General features: G+C 41.7%; 3 protein-coding genes and 1 non-coding gene across 8 annotated transcripts in view; 1 reads left to right on the top strand and 3 right to left on the bottom strand.

Annotated features, from left to right (window-relative positions):
* Tmem116 (transmembrane protein 116) overlaps positions 1-27,617 on the top strand; it is a 136,572-nt gene that overhangs the window by 76,455 nt on the left and 32,500 nt on the right. Inside the window, exon 11 of one of the 5 annotated variants that reach the window (XM_063225661.1) lies at positions 17,969-18,413. The exons of the other annotated variants lie outside the window; for them this stretch is intronic. Coding sequence (XP_063081731.1) covers positions 17,969-17,995 — 27 coding nt within the window. The 3' untranslated portion in view covers positions 17,996-18,413. Of the gene's footprint in view, positions 1-17,968; positions 18,414-27,617 lie in introns of those variants that run through there. 5 annotated transcript variants of the gene reach the window in all.
* Positions 788-923, bottom strand: LOC111754867 (small nucleolar RNA SNORA2/SNORA34 family). The gene has a single exon (XR_002789545.1). It is a non-coding gene; the product is annotated as a small nucleolar RNA SNORA2/SNORA34 family (small nucleolar RNA).
* On the bottom strand, positions 2,116-5,401 carry LOC100379221 (PH-30 alpha). The gene is given in 1 exon segment (NM_001173096.1): positions 2,116-5,401. A coding segment is annotated over 1 exon segment (2,415 nt). The 5' UTR covers positions 5,063-5,401; the 3' UTR covers positions 2,116-2,647.
* On the bottom strand, positions 21,795-25,644 carry LOC134470626 (disintegrin and metalloproteinase domain-containing protein 1a-like). The gene is given in 2 exon segments (XM_063225650.1): positions 21,795-25,614; positions 25,616-25,644. Coding segments are annotated over 2 exon segments (3,399 nt in total). The 3' UTR covers positions 21,795-22,244.

Here is a 27,617-nt window from a genome sequence, read left to right as displayed (position 1 = left end):
AATAATAAATTGCCACTTTGGTATCAGGTTTAGTAAGGAGGAAAAACACTTTAATCTATAATGAGTATACAATGTGGTAGATTTTTTTTTATTTCAAAAGAGGTAAAATTAAACACAACAAAACAGAACAAAATAGGACATAAGAAAGCAATATAAAAGATAATAAATTTCAAAGTTAGATGACCTGAGATCTTCACTATCATATTATCTGTTTCTTCCAAATAGTTGTCTATGTCTTCCCATACAGAGAATTCATACAAAACAACATAATATAAAACTGATCCGAACAGAATGACGAAGATGATTTAGGTCTTCAAAACCAGACAATAGGGAAGTCGTTAATGGCTGTCATAGAGTCTCATTGTCTTAAAAATATCTGTCCACACTTTCTTGTATATTGAAGTTCAGCAAAACAAAACAGGCTAAAATAACACCATTAATTAGAACAAAGCACAACAGGGATAAAATGTATTTGCCTTCAAAGAGATGGTAGAAGGAAATCCCCCCTATTTACTACATTGCCTATAGTCAACCTCTCAAGGGATGTCCGGATCACTGGCTCCCACTTGCTGATGGGTGGAGGGAGATGTGATGTTTGATTCTCAGCCCAAGTGCCAGCAGGCTCACAGCTGCTCACGGGGGTGGGGTGGGGGTGGGGTGTTGCTTGGTTCCTGGAGCTCCAGGTCCCATCATGGCATGAGTCACAGTAAATGCCAGTGGCTCCCATCCTGGGCTGCTGCAGCTTTCCATGCTCACAGCTGCTCATGGTAGGTGGGGAGGGGTTACTTCAAGCTGTTTCTAATGAATTGACCATTTCACTGCCTAAGTTCTGAAATGGCTAACAGATCATAGAAAGCCATCTCTTTAGGCTCCTGCTTGAAACCAACAGCATCAGGAAGCTGCGGGCCTTGATTCAGGACCAGAATGTGATAGATTTTTGAAAGAGGTCAATATGTTCTTTAAGCCTTTTCTGTTGCCATAGTCATTAGGAAGCCATGTTCTAAGCTGGTGCTGACACACCTTAGAGACCGAGTACTAAACTGCAACCCACTTATTTACTACAAAGTGCCAACACTGCAGTTAAACCTGAATACAGAAATTTTAGCTTAGAAAAAAAAAACTCATACATTAACATCTTTTGTTATAGGTTTGCTACCACTGTTCTAGGCAATTAAAGTCATATCAAATGTCTTCCCCTTACTTTTTACTGAAGGAAAAGTCTCAAGAGGAAAAGAGATCATAACTTCAATCATGCTGGTTATACCACTTATGGTCTATCTTGAGAAGAAACACTTTGATCTCCATTTCCTCATGTATGAGATGGAAGTTTCTTTGGGAAATTGAGAAGTTTTGTTTTTTGCGGCAACAGATGTCAAACCCAGGCTTAATTTATGGTAGACAAGAGCTCTATCACTAAGCTACCTATATTCCTCATACCTGAAAATGGTTAACACAAAGTCTAACACAAAACAAATAATGTTAATATTATATTTGCCTCATGCCCTTTTCCCTCAGAAGTAACTACTACATCTAGAACTCTTGTTACTTGTACTGGAAAAGTTCATTCTGAGTGTCAGTCAACAAGTTATTAATTTAAATAAACTTTAAATTTTATACATGCATTCAATATTTGGTGGGCACCCCCACTATAAAGTTAGTATAAACCGGACCAGGGATTTAGCTCAGTAATATAAGTGCCTGCCTGGCAAGTATGAGGTTGTGAGTTTGATCCCCAGTATCAAAAAAAAAAAAAAAAATCCCCTAAAACTATTATAAACCCAGTTACCTAACTCTAGACAATGTTCACTGGTTATGAGGGATATGAATTTCATCAGTAGACAACTAGCAAAAAAGGGGGCTATGAAGACTTATGTGGAAGAAAACCTGTTTTAGGTAAAATGGAATATGGCTGTAGAAAGCACCTAGAAATATTGGGAAGTAATGACTTGAATATATATGTTATATAACTATTTGTAAAGATGGATGCCTTCAATGCTGGCTCCTCAACCCAAGAGCAATTAGGGTCCTATTCCTTATCAGATGCACATCTCCTATATGGCTGTAAAACAAAATGGACTCAATAATTGCACACTACAAAGAACCTTAAAACATGTCTAACTTGAATAACAGTTTTATTATTGCATTTAAAACCTCACTCAATGAATGTACACTTAATAGGCCAAGTTGAAACAGTCAGTCCCATGAACAGTTATCCTTACAAAATATGTTATTGTTATAAGAAATGAAAATCTCATAGATAGTAATAAATTCAGGAACAAATACTACTACATATCACAAACTTGCATGGAAGATAGCATGCCCTGAAAAACAGTTGCTGGTGACTGAAAAAAATAGCCCAAAGGCACAAGGACATTAATGTCCAAATATGCATGTAATGAATTTAATTAAATGTGAAAAACAAAAAGTTGTTTTTAATATGCTAGGTAAACAAGAATTTATTTACTTAGATGAGAAACATGGAGGAATAGGTCCTCTTACAGTGGTGTCTTTTTAGAGTATAGAGTCCTAGTTAGAGCCATTAGAGCTGTCAGTTCCCACTGAACTTTTGCTTCCCTGAGCTTCTCATTCCTAGTAATCACTTGAGGAATTTGATATATTTGGCTTTGCCCTTCCACCAGTTATCACTCTAGTCTTCCTCCTCTGCTGCTTCCTCCTCCTCCGGTTCTGGTTCTGGTTCTGGTTCTTCTTCCAGTTCCCCTGCTTCTTCCTCTTCTGGTGGTGGAGGAGCTTCTTCAGCAGGTATACCAAGGCAGATAGCACAAATAACTAGAAGTAGTAATAGTATTACCAAAATTATCAGGCCAATTAATGCTAAGTTTTCACTTGATGCTTTTGTCGTTTGGGTTGGTTTAGGAGGTGCAGTAGGTGTACTAGAAGGGGGAGGGGGACCACTATCTATACTACCTCCAGTTCCTTGTTCTTTGCAGTTGGGGGGAGCAAAACCATCTCCACAGTGGCAGTGCCCTAAATTGTTGCAAATTCCATTCTCATTACACATTTCAGCTGCACTACAGTTAGCAGTGTCAAGTGTGAAAGTAGAACACTGGGCATTTACACACGCTTTGCCTGAAGCGCAAGACGTGCCTGCTGACACAGCTCCTTCTGTGGGGGAGGACGCAGGATCCCCAAAGTTACTAATGCTCCAGCACCAGTCATCTCCATGAGGGATCTGGATCGCTGCAAATAGAGCTCTGATTGGAGGTATTGAAGAAATACCTGTACATATGAGTTTCCCACACTTTGTACTATCACCTGAACACCCAACATAGGTGGTCGGATTACCTGATTGACCACAGTTTCCAAATATATTCCCTATGCTGTTCAATGTAGTGTAACATGCATCTGGGGCAGACCTGGCACCATGCCCAAAATAGGTTGCGCATTGAATACCAGGGTCCGTGCACCCCTTACTTACACAGAAGAATCCCTCATTACATGGGGTACCATCTTGTTTGTATGTGTCTAGAGGGCACTTTCCAGATTGACCAGTGCAGTACTCAGGGAGGTCACATGGTCCCACAGAAGGACGGCACAAATAGCCCGAGTTTTTATATTGGCAATCAGAACAGCAGAGTTCGTTACTACACGTCGCGTTTCCCTTAAGATTACAGGCTTGGTCACAGCACTCGCTCGTATCACAGTTAACGCCACAGTCACATTGCTCTGACTCCTCCACCACACCGTTTCCACACGTGGCAGCCCTGCGCCTGCGAGCTTTGTGCCACGGCTTATTAAATAGGCAGGCCCCTCTGTGTTCATGAAGGAAATGGTAGAAGTAGTCAGAGCTGCAGTTGCTGAAGCCACTTTCTTCAGTGATATTTTCCTGCATGAGACAGGAGTGCTTATCTCTACAGACGCAGGCCGAGTGGTCATGCCGAATACCCAGGTTGTGCCCTAGCTCGTGCACCAGGAGCGCTGCAGACAGGAGGGCATCTTCGTGGTGGAAAGCTTCGACAGCCGCTGCAAAACCACTTGAACAGGCTCCATTCAGAAATGCCTGACCTGAGGTCTCTCCAGGGTGATGCCCAACGATCATGTGGGCAACGTCGTGCCTCACACGAGGCAAGAGCTTGTCTTGTCTCCAGCGATTGAAGTTCCTGAGTGTAACTCGCAGGTCCACTGGGACCTCTATCAGGTCCCCCTCGGTCCAGACCTCCACCCCAGCCAGTACCACCTCTGTGTTTATTCCTCGAGTAAAGATGTTGGCCAGGGCAATGATGTCCACCACTCTCTGCACTGTCTCGTTGACATCGCTGCCCCACATCTGGAACCGCTGGTTGTTGACCACGACAAACATCTCCACGTACTTGGTGTGCACCCACAGGTAGGAGGACAGTGCCTGTACACTGTGAGGCTTCCTGCTGCCTTGCTGCCAGCTGGTGGACACCGCCTGGCTGTCTTTGGCAGAGGCTCTGCAGGAGACTGGAGCTTGACGTGCCATGGTGTATAACACATGCTCAAACCGCTGGGAGGAGAGTATGGGCTCAATGCCATAGGATGTGTTCTCCTTAATCAGGATACCCCTGAGACCTGAACAGGCACTGACAGACACAAAAGAACTCGACGCTCCTTCTATGTAGCCTTCATAGTGACAGTCGCGTGCGATGGAGGGTGTTTCTTGCCGTACGTTGCCATTGTGGTAAGAATAGACTGGAAAATCATCCACGAAATAGTCTCTCTTTACCTTCAGGTGGATCAGCTGCTTGTGGCCTTGTATAAGTAACATATAAGATGTCCTTCCCCCCGGGTCTTGGCTTCCCTTGACTGTCAGGCTCTCGGGAATGACTATTTCGTAGGAAGAGTAATGGACCGGTCCCAGGTGACAGTGGATGTGTGGGAGAAGAACTGTCCCCACAAGCAACTTGGTCACTAACCTGACACACAAGTGTCCTGGCACTAACCCCAGCCGTGGGGCCACCATCAGGAGAGTGCAAGTCTGAAGCAGACTCCTAGCCACATGCAAAACCACGTGGGCTTTCTGTAGAGAGGCTGAGAAAGAGATAGTGTTTCTCACTGAGGCCATCATGGATCCGCTTCTCATGGATCAGTTGACGCTGTGGGGTCTATGTGTCCATCAGTGCCAGCTCTTCTGACATTTACACCCTCAGACACACGTGTTAGCCCCAGATCTGTACTGGTGACATACCCACGGCAGTTACTCGCCTCCTCTGAAAGATTAGCTTTCTGGCTGGGCCTTATCCTAGTCTGTCTGATCTCTCTGGCTTTCAGTTTCCATTCTTGGTGACTTCCTCTTTTGGCATCAATTCCAGTGTTCCTTAGCTAGGCTCCTTTTGATATGATGGAAAGATGTGTCATGAAGGGCTGTGGAGTATACCTTGTTAAAGGATTCAAAAGCTCTCCCCCTTCCTCAGCAGGCCACAGGGAACAAACACCCCTCCCTTCTCTCTATTGTCAGTTGCCCTTCCCCCGCCCCACCTTGGTCAGTTGACTGCTAACTTCCAGTATTTACTCTAGCCGAGGAGACTCCTTTTTGTCTTTTAAAACCTTTACTGCGTGCCACTTGAACATCCTAACCAAGGCCGATCTTTTCTACTCAGGGAGGCATTATAGATACATATGTGATAACTCAGACCCCGGTATAAAATCCAAGGAAGCAAGAAATTAAAATTTGGGAATCAAAGGCTTTATTTCCAGGCCTGGTGACACAGCCTCCAGGAGCCAATTTGGAGACTGCGCACCTCACAGCTAAAAGTCAGGACTTTTATCTTGTAAATCCACAAACAGCTGCTGGTCACACAATGTAAGGAAGGGGATGGGGGTGTGACGTACTACAAAGCAGAAACCGGCCATTGCAAGTCTCCCTGCATACTAGCAAGTTTAGATAAGAAGAAATCTTGTTTTTCTTAGCAAAGAATAGAGAAGTCTAACAGCAGTTAACAACCTTAGTTACCCTACTTCAGCACCACAACTGTTAGTAGAGGGCAACAATGGTTAACATATCAATTAGGTAAGATTTTACAATTCTGTACAGAGGAGAGCATTGATTAACATATCAATTAGGTCATCCAAAGGGAATAGGAAAACACAGACAGTAAGGCCAAGTTACAGGTATTGCTATGATACAAATATAACGAAGCTATTTTTGTGAAGAATAGTACAATCTAATACAATCTAATGCAATTAACACAATTTGTGATGGGCTACCAGGTAGGGAAGGGGTTGTCAGGAGCTATTCCCTCAGGCCTTTGTTTTATGGCCTTTTAGGAAGTTAAAACTTAACCTACTTAGATTTGAAGGGGGAAGAGGAGGGAAAGCAGCAGGTGGGCTTATACAGAACAGACCTAGCGAGATAGTTGGGGGGCCTTAGGTTATAACACATACACATCTCAAAGACTAGCTTGTTAGATTAGGGTAGTGAGGGAGTTGCTCTGCGCCCAACACAGGAAGTGTGTGTGTGTGTGTGTATGGGGGTGGTTTGTTTTGTTTTGTTTTGTCTTTTTCCTTTTTATCGGTACCGGGGATTGAACTCGAAGCTGCCTGCTTGCAAGGCAGGTGCTTATGCCTGCTGAGCTAAATCCCCAGCCCCTCATTCTGTTTTTTTTTAAGTTCCTCAAGAATTAGTTTTTCAGGTTCTGCTTGTAACGCTCTCCATAGAGTATAGGAGAAATGCCAGCTCCGCTGCCCATATTATGTGTGCCTGTCACAGTCACATTAGTTGTTATCTCCAGGATCACACTCTGTTAGGGGTAGCCCTGGCAGGTTGGTGTCCTAAGACTGTATCCTTTTCCTTGTGTTGGACCATAATGTCTATGTTTGCAGTGACCACATGCACTTATCTATTTTGACCCTGCCTAAATTAGCACTGCCTAAATTAGGAAAGTATTTATGAAAGATGGATGAATAAAATGGTTTCTTTGAATGAAGAAATAACACCTAGTTTTAGATGCTATAGTGTCTCATTTGTTATGTGTCACTCATTTGTACTTGTTTTGTGGCTGGGCTGATGGCTAGAAATGACTAGACAAACTTACATGCTAATGAAGGCTGACTATTAGTATGTGCACAGTATCCAGATTTGTCTCCTACTGCATTTTACTAGTCAGTTCACTCACCTAATTGTTATAACCTAACCCCCCTAATTATCCTAAGGTCTGTTCTAAGGTATAAGCCCACCTGTTGCTTCCCCTCCCCTTCTCCCTTCAAATCTTAACTAGGTTAAGTTTTAACTTCCTAAAGGCCATAAAACAAAGGCCTGAGGTAATAGCTCCTGACAACCCGAGTCTTCCCTACCCAAAAAGACCCGGTAGCCCGTCACAAATTGTGTTAATTGCATTAGATTGTATTAGATTGTACATTCTTCACAAAAATAGCTTCGTTATATTTGTATCACAGCAATACCTGTAACTTGGCCTTACTGTAAATGTGTGTTTTCCTTTCCCTCTGGGCAAAGGATTGATATGTTAATCAATGCTCTCCTCTGTAAAGAATTGTAAAATCTTACCTACCTGATATGTTAACCATTGTTGCCCTCTACAAATAGAACAGTTGTGGTGCTAAAGTAAGGTAACTAAGGTAGTTAATTGCTGTTAGACCTCTCTATTCTTTGCTAAGAAAAACAAGATTTTTTCTTATCTAAACTTGCTAGTATGCAGGGAGACTTGCAATTGCTGTTTCTGCTTTGTAGTGGGTCACACCCCCATCCCCCTCCTTACATTGTGTGACCAGCAGCTGTTTGTTGATTTACAAGATAAAAAGTCCTGACTTTTAGCTGTGAGGGGCGCAGTCTCCAAATTAGCTCCCGGAGACTCGTCACCAGGCCTGGATTTTACCTAATAAAGCCTTTGCTTCTCAAATTTTAATTTCTTGCTTTCTTGGATTTTATACTGGGATCCGAGTTATCACACTAATTTCTTCTTGCCTTGTGTTTCACTGAAAAAATAAGAAGTAATCAAAAGAGCACTGTGATATGTAACCCTTAGGTAAATCTGCCTGTATTTAAATTTTCTTCTTATAGTGGGTGAATTGCCATGGTCCCTGTACAAAGGGAGTTCTTTCATATGGGTTCATCTTGCATTTCAGTTTCTCATGTAACCATTCTTTGACAACTTTTACCCTTTTACAACTGTCCTTTCTCTTCTTTACATTTTAAATATGGTTGCCCATCATATCAAAATATTTATATTCTATAATAGCATTGGATAGCATAAATACTCCTTTCTGTGCACATGAGTTTCTAATAGTCATCTAGATCCTTCCTGTTTCACGTTATATCTTCGAAGGGTCAAAGATGTAGCTCAGTTCCAAGGCACCTGCCTGGCAAGCACACCTGAGTTTGATTTCTGGTACAAAAAAATTTCATATTATCTCTTTGAAAATTATAAGTACTTGCTGTCTCCATTCTCCACCTAATATCACCCTTTTTCTTTTCACATGGTCCCTGTCTTTAGGCCCAGCTATCTTAGGACTCATACCTTAGGGTCCCCTGAATCTCAAAATTTTCTTGCCTTGGCCTGTGTATAGGGATTATAGCCATGTGTCACATGCCTGGTTCAAATGTGTCCTTTTAAACTGTTTTTCTTGTCTTTCATTTTGTTTTCTCTTTCTTTTGTTTTTTTAAATTTTATTTTTTTTAGGGGTACTATTACTTAAACTAAGGAACCTTTTTCACTTTTTTTTCTATTTTGGTTATTTGAGACAAGGTCTTGCTATGGTACTTCATGATGGCCTTTAACTCACTGTGTAGCCCAGGCTGGCCTCAAATTTGCAGTGGTCCTCTTGCTTCAGGCATGCATCTATCTCCGTGCCTGATCTTTTTTGAAACAAGACCTTTCTAATTTGCTGACTTGCCCAGTTGGGTTTGAATTTTCAATCCTCCTGTCTCAGCCTCCTAAAGTGCTGACTTTGTGGATGTGTGCCATGACACCTAGCCAGCTTTTAACTGAGAAGTAATATTTAATAGTTTTTATAGGCTATGTTACTATATGTATATATATACATATTTATATGTATTATACTATGTTTTATATATATATATACTATGTTATATGTTTATAGGGTATGTTAATATATATATTATAATGAACAAAATAGGATTATAAGCAATTCCATCACCAGGCAAGGTGGCACATGCCTATAATCCTAGCACTCAGGAGGCTGAGGCAGAAAGATCTCCAAGACTTGAAGCCAACCTGGGCTACATAGTGAGTCCAGGCCAGCCTGAACTATATAGCAAGACCCTGTCTCCAAAAATAAGAAATTGCATTTCTTTATTTTATGTGTTGGAAGTTTTATACTCTTCTAGTCATTTTGAAATAGTCATAGATTTTAAGCAATAGTTACTCTACTCTGCTATAGAAAAATTAGAACTAATTCTTCTTCATCTTTGTGTTTCATTGTCTCCTGTTGAACAAGTTCTCCCTATTCTTACCCTCCCCAGTAACTAGTGACTATTCTGTTCTTCTACAAGATCAACCTTTAGTTTCTGTAAATGAGTGAATATTTGTGGTATTTGTCTTTCTGCCCAGCTTATTATTTAACATAATGACCTTCAGTTTCATTCTTGTTGCTACAAGTGACAGGATTTCATTATTTTTATAGCTAAAAACATTCCACTATATATAACATGTTTTCTTTATCCATTCATCCACTGATGGACATCTAAATTGATTCCATTTTTTTTGTTTTGTTTTTTTTATCTTTTTCAGGCAGGTTCTTTCTATGCAGTTCAGGATGGCCTTGATCTCACTTTGTAGCCTAGGCTGGTCTTGAACTCACAACGATCATCCTGCCTCAGCCTCCCTAGCTGGGATTACAGGCATGAGCCACCACACCTGGCTCTGATTCCATGTTTTAACAATGTATTGTGAATAGTCCTGTAATAAACATAGGAGTGCAAGTATCTTCTTGGTAAAGTGATTTTATCTCCTTTTTTTTTTTTTTCCGGTACCAGGTATCTTCTTTTTTAATATACTCAATAGAGAAATTGCTACACATATGGTAGTTCCAATTTTAGTTTTTTGAGGAACCTCTGTACTCTTTTCCATAACTATTGTACTAGTTTATATTCCTTTTTTTTTTTTTTTATCGGTACGGGGGATCGAACTCATGACCCTCTGCTTGCAAGGCAGGTGCTTATACCGCTGAGCTAAATCCCCAGCCCCACTAGTTTATATTCCAATCAGCAGTGTATAATATTTTCTCTACAGTGTATAAAGGAATTTTATACTCTACATCTTCACCAGTATTTGCTGTCTTTTTTGGAGGGGTGGGTGTTTGTTTGCTTTTGTTTTTTGGTATTGGCAATTGAACTCACAACCTTGTACTCACCAGGCAAGCACTTGAGGCCACTGAGCTAAATCCCTGGCATAATTGTTCTCTTTTTGATGATAGCTGTTCTGAGATGAGATATTTCATTGTGCTTTTTATTGCATTTCCTAGATGATTAGTGAGAATGAGTATCATTTTACATACTTGTTAGCCACCTGTGTTACTTTTGAGAAGTGTTTACTTAGTTCTTTAACCTACTTCTAATTGAACTTTTTTAGAGTTCACTTTTTTGAGTTTCTAAAAGTTCTGCATAGTAATTCCATTTCAAATATTTTGCAGGTATTGCAGGTATTTCCTCCGATCTGGTTGTTTCTTTTTTTTTTTTTTTTTTTTTTTTTGTCTTTTTTGTTTTTATCGGTACCAGGGATTGAACTCACGACTGCCTGCTTGCAAGGCAGGCGCTTATGCCGCTGAGCTAAATCCCCAGCCTCGATCTGGTTGTTGCTTACCTCCCTTGATTATTTCCTTTACTGTGCAGAAGTTATGAGAAAGTCAAATTATCAAGTATAACAACCAGTTAGTGATGACTTTTGGGAGATTCTCTTCGGGGGAACACAGCAAAAGTTTCCCCAGGACAAGTTGATAACAATCGTAACAGTCACACAAGCTGACTGATTTTATGATGAAGGGTCTCAAGTACCTTACATCAGAGTCTTTGCAGTTAACAGAATCTTTTTGAGGATGTGTTTGCAAGAGGAGCAGATTTAACGCAGGACACAGAAATTTACAAAATTAGCTTACAGTATTCTTCCACAGAGCCAAATGTTGAAGAGCCCATGGGATCTGTGGGGGCAATGTCTCATACAAGTCCATATCAGGAGGCCAAAGAATCTATGATGGAAGGCTGAAGGGTTGCGCCAGAAAGCCCAAGAGCAGTGCTGGAGGCCAAAGAGTCTGCACCAGCAGGCCATAAAGCCAGTGCTAGAAGCTGAAGTGTGCACTCCAAAAAGAAGGAGATGATGCTCAAGGCAAAGTTAGAGACTGCAGTTCCTCTGATGAGAACAGCCAGAATCAAGCAAATCAGCCACAACAAAGCTCCTCCAAGGGAAAAAAACTGAAATCCTTCCCACCTGTTTTTTTTTTTTTAATTTTAAAAACACAACAGCAACAAAAAAAGAATAAAAACAGTGATACAGAATTTCAAAACAAAATAATAAGAATTTAACACTAGTTAATATATTGTATATTGTTATCTTCAAGGCAGGTGCTTCTGCTGCTGAACTAAATCCTCAGCCCACATATTGTTATCTTCAAAGTGGTCGTTCAGATTAAAATATTTTGGCATAAAAAAAATCAAACAATCAAATAATGAAAGCACAAATTATTCTTTTTGATAAACTCACAGAGATTAGTAGTATAGTTATTTTATGCATACACACACACACATACACACACACACACACACACACACACACACACACATATCTTTTCCCATCTTTTCTTTTCTCCTTTCCCTGTCCCAGTTTTTTTGGGGTTTTTTCCTTTTGAGCACCTTTTTGTTGTTGTTGTTTTTTGAGACAAGTTTTTTGGCTTTTTGAGACTATGTGGTCGGTCAGGCTGGCCTTCAATTTACTATGGAGCCCAGATTGGCCTCGAACTCCCAGCAATCCCCTGCCTCTGCCTCCTGAGTGCTGGGATTACCAGTGTGTGCCACCATGTCCAGCCTCTGCCTGTTCTTTTGTACTGTTCAGGCAACCATGCTAACTCAGTTTAGGTGGGCATTTGTGTTCAAATTGATAGTTAATCAGTTAACCTCCACAGTCCACTTCATCTCTTTCTGAATCTCTGTTAATTCTGAAGATTTATTTCTAAAATCCATTTCTAGTACTTTATTAGTTAACACCAAAATTGAAAAGCAGACTTCGTTATACCAATGTTTTCCCTGTATTTTCTTATAGTGTTTCATAATTTCTTACATTTAAATCTTTGATCTATTTCAAGTTGATTTTAGTGATTAGGAGAATGCATCTAGTATGACTCTTTTGCTTATGTGCATTTAGTTTTTGCCAGCACTCTTTATTGAAGAGATTGTCTTTTAGTACTTTGACTGTATGAGCATGGTTTATTCCTGGGTTCCCTATTCTGTTTCATTGGTCTGTGTCTGTCTTGATAACAGCTGATACTATGCTGTTTAGTAACTATAGCTTTGTAGTGTATTTGGGAGTCAGGACTTATGGTGCCACTGCTTTTTATTTCTTTCATTTTTTTTCTTTTCTTTTGTTCCCCTTCAATCAGGATAATTTTAGCAATTCTTAGTCTTTTGTGGTTTTGTATAAATGTTAGCTTTGTTTTTCCTATTTCTGTGAAAGTTGATATTTTGATGGGAATTGTATTGAATCTATAGATTGTTTTAATAGTGTGATCACCTAAACAATATTAAGTCTTCTGACTTATGAACATAGGATATCTTTCCATTTTTAGTGTTTTCTATAATGTCTTTCATTAGTAATTTAATTTCATTGAAATTTATAGTTCTTAATTTTATAATCTTCCACTTCCTATAAAAAAATGCCTAAATTCTTCCCCTATCAGGAATCGAACTCACGACCCTGCACTTGCCAGGCAAGTGTTTATGCCACTGAGCTAAATCCCCAGCCCAAAAATGCCTAGATTTTTATAGGTATTCTGACAGGGATTGCTTTCTTAATTTCTTTGTCAGTAAATTCATTATTGATGTATTAAATGCTACTTTTTATACCATGAGTATGATAGTGCACAACTGTGATACTAGCTCTCAGGAGGCAAGAGGATGGCTTAGAGCCCAAGGCAAGCCTGGGCTACCTAGTGAACTCAAGGCTAACCTGAAAGACATAGCAGGATCCTATCTCAAAAGACCAAGAATAAATAAAGAAAAATAGTAACAGCTCTACTTTTTTTGGTATGGTGGTTTTATAGCCTGAAATTTTATTGTATTTGTTTATCAGTTCTAATAGCTTTTGGGTGGGATGTTTAGTTTTTATGTCTAAAATCCTGTCATCTGTAAACATGAATAGTTGAACTTTGCAGTTTGAATGCCCTTTATTTCTTTTTCTTGTCAACTTCTTTTGCTAAGACTTCCAAAACTGTCTAAAACTAGAGTGATGAAAATAGCTGGGACAAGAAAAGTGCCTGCCTGGCAAGCACAGGATCAGGAGTTTGATCCCTGGCACTGAGAGAGAGAGATACAGAAAGAGAGAGAGAGACAGAGAGAGAGAGAGAGACAGAGAGAGAGACAGAGAGAGAGAGAGACAGAGAGACAGAGAGAGACAGAGAGAGAGAGAGAGAGACAGAGAGACAGAGAGACAGAGAGAGAGAGAGACAGAGAGAGAGACAGAGAGACAGAGAGACAGAGACAGAGAGACAGAGAGACAGAGAGAGACAGAGAGAGGAGAGAGAGAACATAGACATCCTTGTTTTTTTCCAAATCTTCAGACAAACACTTTCAACTTTTCCCTGTTGGCTACAATATTGGCTATGGGTTTTTCACATACAGCTTTTAGTGTTTTAAGGTATGTTCTTTCCATACCTAGTTTGTTGAGAGTTTTTAGTCATAAAGGGAGGTCGACCCTATTACTGAACTATACCCCTAGCTCCAGAATTGTAAATCTTTTTTTTTTTTTTTTGGTCTTTTTTGTTTTTATCGGTACCAGGGATCGAACTCACGACTGCCTGCTTGCAAGGCAGGCGCTTATGCTGCTGAGCTAAATCCCCAGACCCCAAGAATTGTAAATCTTATTGAATATTTTTTTCTGCATCTATTGAGATGACCATATAGATTTTGTTCTTCATTCTATTAATAAGTTACATCACATTTATTGATTTATGAATGTTGATTCATCCTTGCATCCCTGAGATGACTCTTACTTGATCATGGTATATGATCCTTTTTATATGCTGTTAATTATTTGCTAGTATTTGAGAATTTTTGTATATATGTTCATCAGGGATATGGATCTATATTTTTCTTTTGTTGTATTTTTATACTTCATACCTGATTTTAGTATCAAGATTAAAATATTGACTTCATAAAAAGTTTGGCAGAATTCCTTCCATTTTAATTGCTTTGATATAAGAATTGAAATTCTTTTTTTTTTAAGAATTGGAATTCTTTATTTAAACATTTTGCAAAATTCAACAGTAAAGCCTCAGGTCCTGAACATTTTGAGGGGAGAAAGATTTAATTATTGCTTTAATATCATTATTTATTATTAGTCTATTTAGATTTTCTATTTCTTTTTGATTCAGTTTAGTAAGTTGTACATATTCAGAAATTAATGCATTCTAGGTTTTCACATTTCTTACCATAAAACTGTAATAGTTTTTATTTATTTTGAGAGCATGGACTTCCTATGTAGTTCAGGCTGGCCTTGAACTCACTATGTATTCCAGGCTGGCCTTGAACTCATGTTGATCCTCCTGCCTCAACCTCCTGAGTGCTGGGATCACAGGTGTGGCCACCACATTTGGCTGTAATTGTTTTGTTTTGTTTTGTTTTTTAGTACCGGGGATCAAACTCACAATCTTATACTTGCCAGGGAGGTGCTGAGCTAAATCCCCGGCTGACAGTAATACTTTTTATCATACTGTATATTTTTGTGATATCAGTTGCATATCTTTTTACATATATTATTTATTTGGGTCTTCTTTTTTCTTGGTTAGCTAAGTTTGTCAGTTTTGTATATCCTTTCAAAAAACCAGCTCTGGGGCCAGGGATTTAGTTCAGTGGCATAAACGTCTGCCTGGCAAGTGTGAGGACGTGAGTTTGAGACCCAATACCAAAAAAAACAAAAACAAAAAGAAACATAAAAACCCAAAACTGTTTCATTGATCTTTTTGTTTTATTTTATTTTTCATTTTATTACTTTCTAGTTTGATCTTTATTATTTCTCTCCTTTTACTAATTTAGGTTCATTTTGTGTACATTAATGTGTTTTCATGATGGTGGATAATCCTTTCATATCTAGTGCAGTATTGTCTTGACTATGCCTTATAGGACTGGCCTGGTCATGATGAATTTGCGCAGTTTCTGCTTCTCACGTTTGAAGAATAATTTTACTGAGTGCAGCACTCATGGTTGATAGTTTTCTTTTTCTCTCAGGACTTTGAATGTATCATTCCATTCTCTTCTGGCCTGTATGGTTTCTGCTGTAAGTCTAAATGGGCATTCCTTTATATTTGACTTAACACTTTTTGTGTGTGCATGCTAGTTTTAGAATTCTGTCTTGCACATTTGACATTTTAACAATGATGTGCCTTGGTAGTGGTTTATTTTGGCTGAATCTAGTTGGGATTTTTTTGGTGGTGGGGGGTGCTAGGTATTGTACCCAGTGCCTTGTGTATGCTAGACTCGTTGGGGTGTTTTGAGCCTTTCGTATCTAGAAAGCCATATGACTTTATAGACTCAAAAGGGTTGTGACTTTTTTCACAAACCAGGTTTTCAGGGCTCTTACCCTTTTCTTCACTTTCTCAAATTCCCCACAAGTGTTTAACAGTAGCCTCTAAATCTTGTAGACTTTCCTCATTCATCTTCCTTCCCTCCTGCCTCCCTTTCTCTTTCTTTTCTTTCTCCTTCCCTCCTCTTCCTTTCCCTTCTTTCTCTTTCCTCATGTGTCCTGCTTATTTTTCTTCTCAATTTTGTGTGCATGTGACTGGATTAATTCAAAAGACCTGTTCTTAAGTTCATTTTTCTTTTTAGTCTGTTATTGAAGTGCTCATTTGGTGGGAGGGCATTTTGGGGATCAAACCCACAGCTCCGAGATTTATGGTTTTTTTCAATCCTGGGAATTGAACCCAGGGCTACACACATCCTATGCAACTGCTCTGCCTCTGAACTATATCCTCAGCCTTTTAAATTTTATTTTAAGCTTAGGCTCCACACAGTGGGATACTAGTAGTACTAGGTCTTACGATCACAGCTGCCACAATCTTGATGGTGCAAGATGTGGAGAGAACTATCCCAGGTCTGTTGTAGCAAGCACAGGTAACACAAAGGGTTGTGCCATCAATAACTGTCATGGTTTATGTTTGTGTCCCCCAGGCCTCGTGAGTTTGCATTGTTCATTTGTGATGGTTCATTGTATAGTGCTTGGATTGATGGTGTCAGTGCTCCACCCACATAGGGGTGGAGCCAGGATGTGATGTAATGGCAGGAAGAAGGGGTGTCTTTCTCTTTGCTGGTTCGAGCTTGCCATTTGCAGCTGCCATGAACGGTGGTCCAGCCATGCCCGCCTGCCTTGGAGCCAACTGTGTGGACTGAAACCTCCAAAAACTGTAAGAAATAAACCTTTCCTTTCCCAACTTTGGGCTTCAGGTATTTTGTCTCAGTGACGATCATAAAATAACTAAGACAGAAATTTGGTACCGAGAGTGGGGTCGTTTGCTGTGACTATACCTGGCCATATTTTTCAAGAGGCTTTGGAAGTGGCTTGTGGGCAGAGTTTGGAAAGGTTTGGATATGTCGCCTGGATGCATAGAGCTGGAGAAGCTTAGGCTGTTCTGTAGAGGAGATTCTGGTCAGAGCTCCAGAGATCAGAAGGCTGATAGAAAGCCTCATGGTAAAGACCAGGCTTGTGAGGTTTCAGCTAGGGAGAAGGACTGCATTGGTCATTGAACTCCACATGATGTGTGTTATGGCTTGGCAGAAAGTTTGTCTGAATTTGCTCCTGCCCAGAGACTTTGCCTGAGACTGAGACAAAGGGCAATGGACTGATTAATCTTGAAAGAGAAATTAAAAAGCAATCAAATGTTGAGGCTGTGGCATGGCTATTGTCGGCGGCTTTTAGCGAGCTTTATGTTTCCAATCAAGAGCAAAGAGCCCAGCAAGATAATTTCCAATGGTGTGAGTTTGGCCTGAAGGAAAATTCCAGGGAAGGTGTGGATTGTAAAGACAGAGTTGAGATTTTGATTCCTGAGGAGAAACAGACAGTTAAGAAAGATGGCCCCAGGGCATCCCAGGAAGCAGGTCCCCACCCTGTGCAGACTCACCGCAAAGGTGAAAGTATTTACTCAGAGGGAAAAGCTGCAGAGTGCCATGTTCCAGAATGGCGACAGAGGCCACGTGAGGTTCCACAATGGCGGCAACACAGAGAAGCTTTTCATCACAATCAGGTAAACAGAGCCCTGCAATCCAGGCAACTGACCCCTACAGCCAAGAGAGAGAAATGCCTGGCTACTGCTTCAGCTAGCAGCAAACCTTGGCGGCATCCACAAGGTGCTGATTTTAGGTGCAAGGAAAATGCACAAATTCTGAGGGTAAGAAGGCTTCCACCTCAATTGCAAAGGGCCCAGCTGACCATGCAGTGTGCCCCTGAGAGGGCAATTTGTGAAGATTTAAGGGTGAAGCTGAAGGTGCAGTCGAGACCCCAGAAGTTTGGAAAAGCCAGGAACGTGGATGATCCAAGGAAAGCTGCAAAAAGCGAGCAGAGAGGATTTAAGAGAAAAGCTATGGGAGTTGAAATCACTGGAAGTGCCCTGGGGGTGGAATCACCCTTTTGGAACTGGCAACCAGATTGCTTCAGATGCTGAGTGTAGAACTCTAGGACTTAATGTTTGCCCTGCTGGATGTTGGAATTGCTTTGTTTCGAATGCTTTCTATTCTCCTATTTGTAACTTTTGGAGAATGGAAATGTTTGTCTTGTGCCTTTGCATTTCAGAAATGTTTAACCTTGTTTCTTTTGTACAGGGGCTTACAGTTAAGAGTTTGCCATAGATCTTGGAGGAGACTTGGGACTTGGACTTTTCAGCAATGTTGAAGCTGTTAGGACTTTGGCAACTCTTGGAGGTGGACTAAATGTCTTTTGTATAAAGGATGTACATGAGTCCTGGGGGCCAGGGGTGGAATGTCATGGTTTATGTTTGTGTCCCCCAGGCCTCATGAGTTTGCATTGTTCATTTGTGATGGTTCATTGTATAGTGCTTGGATTGATGTCAGTGCTCCACCCACATAGGGGTGGAGCCAGGATGTGATGTAATGGCAGGAAGAAGGGGTGTCTTTCTCTTTGCTGGTTCGAGCTTGCCATTTGCAGCTGCCATGAACGGTGGTCCAGCCATGCCCGCCTGCCTTGGAGCCAACTGAGTGTGGACTGAAACCTCCAAAAACTGTAAGAAATAAACCTTTCCTTTCCCAACTTTGGGCTTCAGGTATTTTGTCTCAGTGACGATCATAAAATAACTAAGACAATAACCATGGACTCTAAGCCATAAATAACCACAGACTCTAAGCCATAAAAGGTGAAGGAGACCTTCCTTGGGGCAAAAAATGAATGCAGGAGGTATCCAGGCCTGTTACACCAGCAGCCATAGTTCTGGAGCCACAGTAGGGGATGGAATCTTCTCCAGGTTCTGCTGGATGAGCATAGATGATACTGGGACCTATGGCACCAGTAGCCATTGACTCGAGGTTGTGGAACACAGAGGATACTTTCCCTAAGTCCCATGAGGTGCTCGTGGGTGATGCTGGGGCTTGTGGTACTCTCAGCCACTTTCCTAGACCCATGGAACCCCTGTGGTGCCTTCTCTAGCTCCTAAGGTACAAGAACAAATAACAACCAGGGCTTTTTGCACCAGCTTCTAGGGTTCCAATTCTGTAGGCCATGAAGACCTGCTCTAGGTTCCCCTGGCCTGCAGTTAACATTTGGGCTAATGGCACTGGTATTAGACTCCTGGAGGTGTACCATGTGCAGATCTCCCCTATGCCCTGTTGGTCAAATGCAGGTGGCAAAAGAGCTTGTGACTTTGTTATCTGCAGTCCCAGAGTTGCAGGACAAGGATGTTGCTAGATCACACAGAGCAAGTTCTGATGGGACCAAGGTTTATCACATTGGTAGTCATGATCCTGGAGCTTCAGGATGCAGATGGAACCTTCCCCAGGGACTCTAGGTACAGACTGGGGAGTTCCAGGGCTCTTTGGATGAGCAGCAGCAATCTGGAGGCTGAGCCTGAGGAGAGGACTTTCCAAGTTGTGCAAAGTGATCACAGGTCACGCTGAGGTCTGAGTCCCTGATAGCTTTGTTTTTGGAGCTGTGACACACTTGAGACTTTCTCCAGTTCCAAGGGACAGGCACAGGTGATGCTGGGCTTTTAGCATCAACAGCCACAGTCTCAGTAGATTAAAAAAGGAGACCTTTCTTAGTTCCCCCAGAGTGAGTGCAGATGTTTTCAGGGGTGGAGCCTGCTAGAAACTACACTCCTACAACTGTGGGAAAGAACTAGGACTTTAGCCAGGTCTTAAAGGACAGGTGCATCTGAAGCCCAGATACACAATACACAATTTATAGCATGTAATTTCATTTTACCTGTCTTTAGACTTTTATAATTTATATAATTATAAACTTATATATGGCTTCATTTGTTTACATATTTATTCATTGTCTTATTGAGACAAGGTTTCACTCTGCAGTTATAGCTGGCCTTGAATGCATTTTGTAGCCCAGGCTGGTCTTCAACTCATGGCGATCCTCCTCCCTCAGTCTCCTGAGTCCTGGGATTACAGGTATGTGCCATCACACCCAGCATGTGGCTTCTTTTATTTGATTTCAATTTTCCTCCATGTTATTTTTTCCCTTATACTCCATGTTATTGTGCAAAGCCATAGTACATTTCTTTCCATTGTTCCACAGCAGTATTTTTGTGTATCTTACAATTCACTAATGATTCTACTATCCTACCCTTTTATTTTAGGGAATAATATAAACAGTGTCAGTAATGTCCATAATAGACATGCATGTATTCTAGGACACACATTTAGAAATAGAATGCCAGGTAATGAGATAGGCAAAGTGTAAATTTGACTAGAATATAACAAACTGTATTTCAAAATGATGCACCAATTTAGTTTCAAAGTAGGATAGGGATCTCTAGCACAATATATTCTCAACAACACTGGGTATTGTGAGTCTTACATGTTTCCAGAGCTGTGAATATGCAGTGATAGAATTTGCATTTCTCTGAATACTAGTGAGTTCACCAGTGATCTGAATTACATTTTAAAAGAATCTCTCTACCTGCAGAGTAGAGAAGAGGCTTTTAAGGGAGTCGGGGTGAAAGCAGAAACAAGTCAATGATTTATGCAATTGTCTGGGAGGGAACTGACAATGACCTGCGCTATTCTGGAGGGCTGAAGATGCTGGCCACAGATCACATTCTGGATATGTGTTGAAGATGGACAATGAGAATCTGCCAGTGAAATGATCTGTAGTGTAAAACCCTTTTAGAAACACTTTTGTCTCTAGGTTTTCTTGGACAGAGCTCTCTTTTGCTAGTATACTTGTCTTACTGAATATGTCCCCTCTGACCTCCTTCCAGAATCTTAGTAACATATACACACAGAACATCTCAGAACCAAGGCTTCATCCAGTCCTCCGATCCCTTCTCCAGTCGTGCTTGTTCTCTAAGCAGTAATACCAGCCCCCTTGCTTGATATATCAACTATGCATAGAAAGCTCTCAAATATATACCCCTGCAGACTCATCTCCAAAACTCCTGACCCAGGTATCTCACTGCCCAGAGGACATACCCCTTGGGGGCCCAGCAGATGTCACAGTGAGTATATAAACATGTTCAACGCTTGTGCTTTCCACACTCACCCCCATCTTGGTAAATGGCTGCTACAAGAGTGCAGAGCCCTAGAATCCTCCTTTTCTGTCACAACTGTACATTTGCTCTATCAGAAAATCCTTTTGGTTTTGCTCAAAATACCCAGATTCCAGGTTGTTTTTGCCATTACCACTTCAACTGCTGACTAAAGTTCCCAACAGCTCTTGCTCGGCAAATCACAAGAATTGCTAAGGACTCACTGCTTCTATAATTAAGTGCATACTTTAAAGATACTTTAATCCTTGTTTGCTACACAATGCAGAAGTTTCTTGGTAAAAGTCAGTGTCTACTTGAAGGGCTTTGGTTTCAATAGCCACTAAGAAAGAGGTTATATTCTGGGCAATTAAAAATGTATCTCAGGCTGGCCTTGAACTCACAGTGATTTCTGGCTTGCCTCTTGAGTGCTGGGATTGCAGGCATGTGCCACACCCAGCTGGCTCTTTTGCCTGTCTTTTCTCATATACAAGTTGGAGTTTTCACAGAGAACTTGGGAAGATTAAGACTTTAAATGTAAAATATTTAACATGCCACAAAAAGCGTAATATTATACTCTAATAGAATGATTGCTCTGTGTTTGCTTTAGTAACCACTGCATCACAGTTCTGTTAAACATAGATATTCCTATAGAATATCAAATTCAATAAAAAATATTAACAGAAAATAAAATGAATACTTCAAATATGAACTCAACGCTATGCCAAGGGTTTCCTGCCTAGGTTAGCTGCCTTCCCCCAGGCACTCACACTGGTGTGTTAGATACCTACCCATGGATAGATCTGACCCCTTACAGAGAAGCTCAAAATAAAGGAACCTCAGGTACTAGGCTCCTTGGAGTCTGGAATGTTGCCTTACCTGGGGAAAGGAAAAAAAACTTTTAATTATTAAAAAATTACCAATACTTCATAAACAGAAACTGACAGAGCAAAATAGTGTATTCAAGTCACGAGTAACATTGGTAATAAAACAATTATGATTGGGATGAGTAACCCAGTTATAGCGGTACAGGCACAGATAAAACATTATGTCAGTAAGGATGGAAGATGGCATACTCTGAAGCTCAGTTTCAGGTGACTCAAAATTGGCCCTGTTGATATAAAACATTGATAGCAGTGATCCATGAAAAGAGCTTAAATAAAATAGTTTCATGAAAAGTAAAAAGGCAAAAATACAGAGTATTTTATGTATGACCTCATATATGAAAATATAGCCAATTTTATTGTTATATATTTCAATGTATATTTAAAATGGGATAATGTCTCTCCTCCATTAGTAAGATATAGTTCAGTCAAAGCCACTGCAATTGTTAGTTCACATTTGGTTCTCTAAGGTGTTGTAGTGTACTGGCTTCATTCTCCATTAAAATACTACCTCTGGGTTTTCATGCTCTTCACTTGCTTCTTCTTTTGATTGCCCTTCACTTGCTGCTTCTTTTGGTGCAGGCTTTCCTGCAGCTTTGGGTGTAGAGCCAATGTTGGTGGTGGGGGGGACTCAGGTGGAGCTGGCGGGGTCTTGGGTGGTGAAGGTGGCGGGGCCTTGGGTGGTGGAGGTGGTGGGGTCTTGAGTAGTGGAGGTGGCGGGCCCTCTGGTGGTGGTAATGGTGATGGTGGCGGGGCCTTGGGTGGTGGTAATGGTGGAGGTGGCGGGGCCTCGGGTGGTGGGGCCTTGGGTGGTGGTAACGGTGGTGATGGCGGGCCCTCAGGTGGTGGAGCCTTAGGTCGTGGTAATGGTGGTGGTGGCGGGGCCTTGGGTGGTGGTAACGGTGGTGATGGCGGGCCCTCGGGTGGTGGAGCCTTGGGTGGTGGTAATGGTGGTGGTGGCGGGGCCTTAGGTGGTGGGGCCTTGGGTGGTGGTAGTGGTGAAGGTGATGGGGCCTTGGGTGATGGGGCCTTGGGTGGTGGTAATGGTAGAGGTGGTGGGGCCTTGAGTGGTGGTAATGGTGGTGGTGGTGGCAGGGCCTTGGGTGGTGGGGCCTTGGGTGGTGGTAATGGTGGTGGTGGCGGGGCCTTGGGTGGTGGTAATGGTGATGGTGGTGGGGCCTTGGGTGGTAGTAATGGTGGTGATGGTGGCGGGGCCTTGGGTGGTGGTAATGGTGGTGATGGTGGCGGGGCCTTGGGTGGTGGTAATGGTGGTGATGGTGGCGGGGCCTTGGGTGGTGGTAATGGTGGTGATGGTGGGGCCTTGGGTGGTGGTAATGGTGATGGTGGTGGGGCCTTGGGTGATGGTAATGGTGGTGATGGTGGCGGGGCCTTGGGTGGTGGTAATGGTGGAGGTGGCGGGGCCTTGAGTGGTGGTAATGGTGGAGGTGGCAGAGCCTCTTTGGGTGGCAGTGCTGCTTCCAGTGGCAGGGCCCCTTTGAGTCCTTTTTTGGGTGGTGGTTTTTTGAGTTGTGAGGTCTCAACTGATACCTCTAATGAGATTTCTGAAGAATCTGATGATTCTGATGATTCTGATGAATCTGAATCCTCTGATGCCTCCATCTCTACATCAGACCAAAGAAGACCCATTAGAAGTAGACAACACAGTAAAGCAATAAGTAATGAAGGGATTACGAGCATTACCACTTTGATGTTCAAGTTTCTAGGCCAATTAGCAAAATAAGGGGTACTTGTACTTATTTTTTTCTCAGGTGACTTAACAATAGGACCACTGTCCATACTGCCCCCATATCCTGGACGTACACAGTAAGGGGGTGCAAATCCGTCATCACAATGGCAGTGTTTTAAATTATTGCATACTCCATTCCCATGACACAGTAACTCTGTATCACACTCTTGGTGGGACACAGAATATTCACGGCAGATATAATCAATGCATAATTTATCTGGGGCACAGTGTCTGCCATTTTCCACGTAACCAATGGTGTTGTAAGTATCCAGGCTCCAGCACCAGTCATCTTCATGTGGGCGCTGGATCAGTGTGTAATCCAACAACAGTAGTGGCAGGACTTTAACATCTGTGCATACAAGTTTCCCGCAAAATACATCATCACCACTACAACGAATGTATTCTGGATTAGCCTTACTGGGAAGGCCACAGTGTCCGAACCGGTTCCCTTCATGGTTTACTGACATGTAACAGTCCTCTGGGGCAGACCTTGCAGGATACCCAAATAGCCTCATGCACTGTCTGTCAGGGTCCTTACACTGACCCCCAAAGCAAAAGTAAGTTCTACGACACAGTGTGCCATCTTCTTTGTAGCTGTCTTGAGGACATTCTGCAGAAGTACCATCACAGTATTCTGAGAGGTCACATTCATCATAAGCAAAACGACATATGTCCCCCTCCTTTTTAAAATTACAGTTGTTGCAGCAGAGTCCATGACTACACTCTGCATCCTTCTTCAGTATACATGTTGGTTCACAGCATGGGTCTTTGTCACAAGCAGAACCACAGTCACACTGCTCCTGGTCCTCCACCACACCATTTCCACACGTGGCAGCCCTGCGCCTGCGAGCTTTGTGCCACGGCTTGTTAAATAGGCAGGCCCCTCTGTGTTCATGAAGGAAATGGTAGAAGTAGTCAGAGCTGCAGTTGCTGAAGCCACTTTCTTCAGTGATATTTTCCTGCATGAGACAGGAGTGCTTATCTCTACAGACGCAGGCCGAGTGGTCATGCCGAATACCCAGGTTGTGCCCTAGCTCGTGCACCAGGAGCGCTGCAGACAGGAGGGCATCTTCGTGGTGGAAAGCTTCGACAGCCGCTGCAAAACCACTTGAACAGGCTCCATTCAGAAATGCCTGACCTGAGGTCTCTCCAGGGTGATGCCCAACGATCATGTGGGCAACGTCGTGCCTCACACGAGGCAAGAGCTTGTCTTGTCTCCAGCGATTGAAGTTCCTGAGTGTAACTCGCAGGTCCACTGGGACCTCTATCAGGTCCCCCTCGGTCCAGACCTCCACCCCAGCCAGTACCACCTCTGTGTTTATTCCTCGAGTAAAGATGTTGGCCAGGGCAATGATGTCCACCACTCTCTGCACTGTCTCGTTGACATCGCTGCCCCACATCTGGAACCGCTGGTTGTTGACCACGACAAACATCTCCACGTACTTGGTGTGCACCCACAGGTAGGAGGACAGTGCCTGTACACTGTGAGGCTTCCTGCTGCCTTGCTGCCAGCTGGTGGACACCGCCTGGCTGTCTTTGGCAGAGGCTCTGCAGGAGACTGGAGCTTGACGTGCCATGGTGTATAACACATGCTCAAACCGCTGGGAGGAGAGTATGGGCTCAATGCCATAGGATGTGTTCTCCTTAATCAGGATGCCCCTGAGACCTGAACAGGCACTGACAGACACAAAAGAACTCGACGCTCCTTCTATGTAGCCTTCATAGTGACAGTCGCGTGCGATGGAGGGTGTTTCTTGCCGTACGTTGCCATTGTGGTAAGAATAGACTGGAAAATCATCCACGAAATAGTCTCTCTTTACCTTCAGGTGGATCAGCTGCTTGTGGCCTTGTATAAGTAGCATATAAGATGTCCTTCCCCCCGGGTCTTGGCTTCCCTTGACTGTCAGGCTCTCGGGAATGACTATTTCGTAGGAAGAGTAATGGACTAATTCTAAACAATACATGCTGGGTAGAAGCATTGCCAACAGCATGAAGGTCCTTAACACAAAACATGAAGGTCTTGGTACTGGCCTTAGCCTCCATATCCACTTTGGGGCATACCAAACCTGAAACTTCATCTTAGCTTCTTCCAAAGCCACTTGCCTTTTCTGTAAAGAAAGTAGAATGGTGGTAGTCTCTCAGCGATGCTGCCACCAACATGGTCCTACCTAGATAACACAAGTCTATACCTATCAGCAATTGCTCTCTGACAAGTGACTTTGAGAGACTAGGGTATTATCTACAGATCTATGCTGGTTCCTTCATGGTGGTTGCTGTCCAACTCTGAATCTTGGGGCCTTCGGGCTGTTTCTCTTCTTGCTTCTCTCTCGGCCTTCAGTAGTATCTATAGTATAGGAAATTTCAACAGCAATTTTTCTTGGCTAAATTTCTTTGATGACTCAGATAGAAGACCTGTGTGATTCACAGGTAGTTTAATGTAGGCAAATTATCCTTTATTCTCCCCAGATCACAGAACTCCTAATATTTGTTAATCTGTTCATTCTTTGAAACCCAACATTCTGAAGGGGTTTGGGGGGAGGGGAGGGGGATTCTCTAGGGATCTCTGAAGAAGGCAGAGTTCTCTGTTGCTACTTTTTTCTTCCTTTAGTATTCAGGGTACCATTTCTCAGTTCAATCCTTCTTTGTCCATGAACTTTTTCCCTTTTAATTCAAGAAAAACTGTATGTGGACAGCCTTTGGCTGTCCCCAATATCCTTTGTTCATAAGAAATGTTTTGACATCTTATATCTGCCTATAAATACAGTTCTTCTCTACCAACTACTTTTCCTAAGAAATAGACGTGTTACATGAAATTATCTTTAAGAAAAATTATCTTATTTCAATGTGAAAATATGGAAGGGAACAAAATTCAGTTCTTCCCAACTGCTTCAATGTAATAACAAAATGTAGGATAGAAACAGATTTTTCAAGCTCTGATTAATCAGTTATCTAGTTACCATTTCATCAAGAAAATAAAATGGGCTTTTGTTTGTTTGTTGTCTTTTTGAGACAGGGTCTCAAAATTGCAGTCCAGGCTAGCCCTGGGCTGGCTTTGTAGCCCAAAGGCTGGTCTCATACTTGCAGTGATTCTTCTGCCTCAGCTTCCCAAGTGCTGGGATTATAGGAGTGCGCCACCACACCCAGCTGTTTTTTTGTTTTTTGTTTGAGACAAAGTCTCACTATGTAGTTCGGGATGGCTTTTGAACTCACAGTGTAGCCCAGGCTGCCCTCAAACTCATGGTGATCCTCCTGCCTTAATCTCTCAAGTCCTGGGATTACAGGCACATACCACTATTCCTAGCTTACTTCTTCGTTTTTATAATGTCTGGAATTGCTTGGATTTGGTTTTTGATGTTCATTTCTTGGTTGTGTTTGGCATTATAAATTCAGAAGAGAAAAAGTCTGTCTACCAATTAATTGCCTGTCCATTTATTCATCCTCCTGTGTATTTTAAGATTAACTAAGAGTCTACATCTTTTATCTTACATAAAAATAATTTTATATTATCAAATATTTACAGCATAAAACTTCTAAAATACAGGGTACACTGTAGTAATATCTGAAAATGGAGAAATGCCCTGATTCAGAAAGAAATCATATAGTACCGTAAGATCTCACATATATCATTTATCCTCAAATAATAATACTTAATTTCTGGTACAAATAATAAAATATTTCATTAACATCTAGCAAAAAAAAATTATACTGTCATCATAAACCCATTTAAAAATTTATAGCAATAACAGTGAAAGGATTTCCAGCTAGATTTTCATTTTATAGTTTATGTAAGTATAAACCTCTTTAAATTATATATTCTGGAAAGTAGCAAAGATTTTAAGGTATTTTGCTATGTATAACCAAAACAGGTAGAGCAAAAATTAGGTAAAGTGACTTAGTGGAACAACAAATCAAGAATCAATAATGGGAGAACACTATTTTTTTTAAATAAAAAAAATGAAATATCCAGTTTTCTAATTCTCAAATTGAAACATTTTTTGATACATGCACAGGTGCACTGACACACAAGATATAATCTTTTCATTTGTTTGATCAGCGATACCTGCTGTTCAGCTTCTACTTGTTCTTTCTTATATAAATACACGTAACAAGGCTGGGCATGGTAGTACATACCT

This window comes from Cavia porcellus, unplaced genomic scaffold (assembly GCF_034190915.1).
Source record: "Cavia porcellus strain 051 isolate PalLab524CR breed Dunkin Hartley unplaced genomic scaffold, mCavPor4.1 scaffold_16, whole genome shotgun sequence".
In the NCBI taxonomy this organism is placed as follows: domain Eukaryota; kingdom Metazoa; phylum Chordata; class Mammalia; order Rodentia; family Caviidae; genus Cavia; species Cavia porcellus.
Note: the sequence above shows the minus strand (reverse complement) of the source record. Positions and strands in the feature narration are given on the sequence as shown.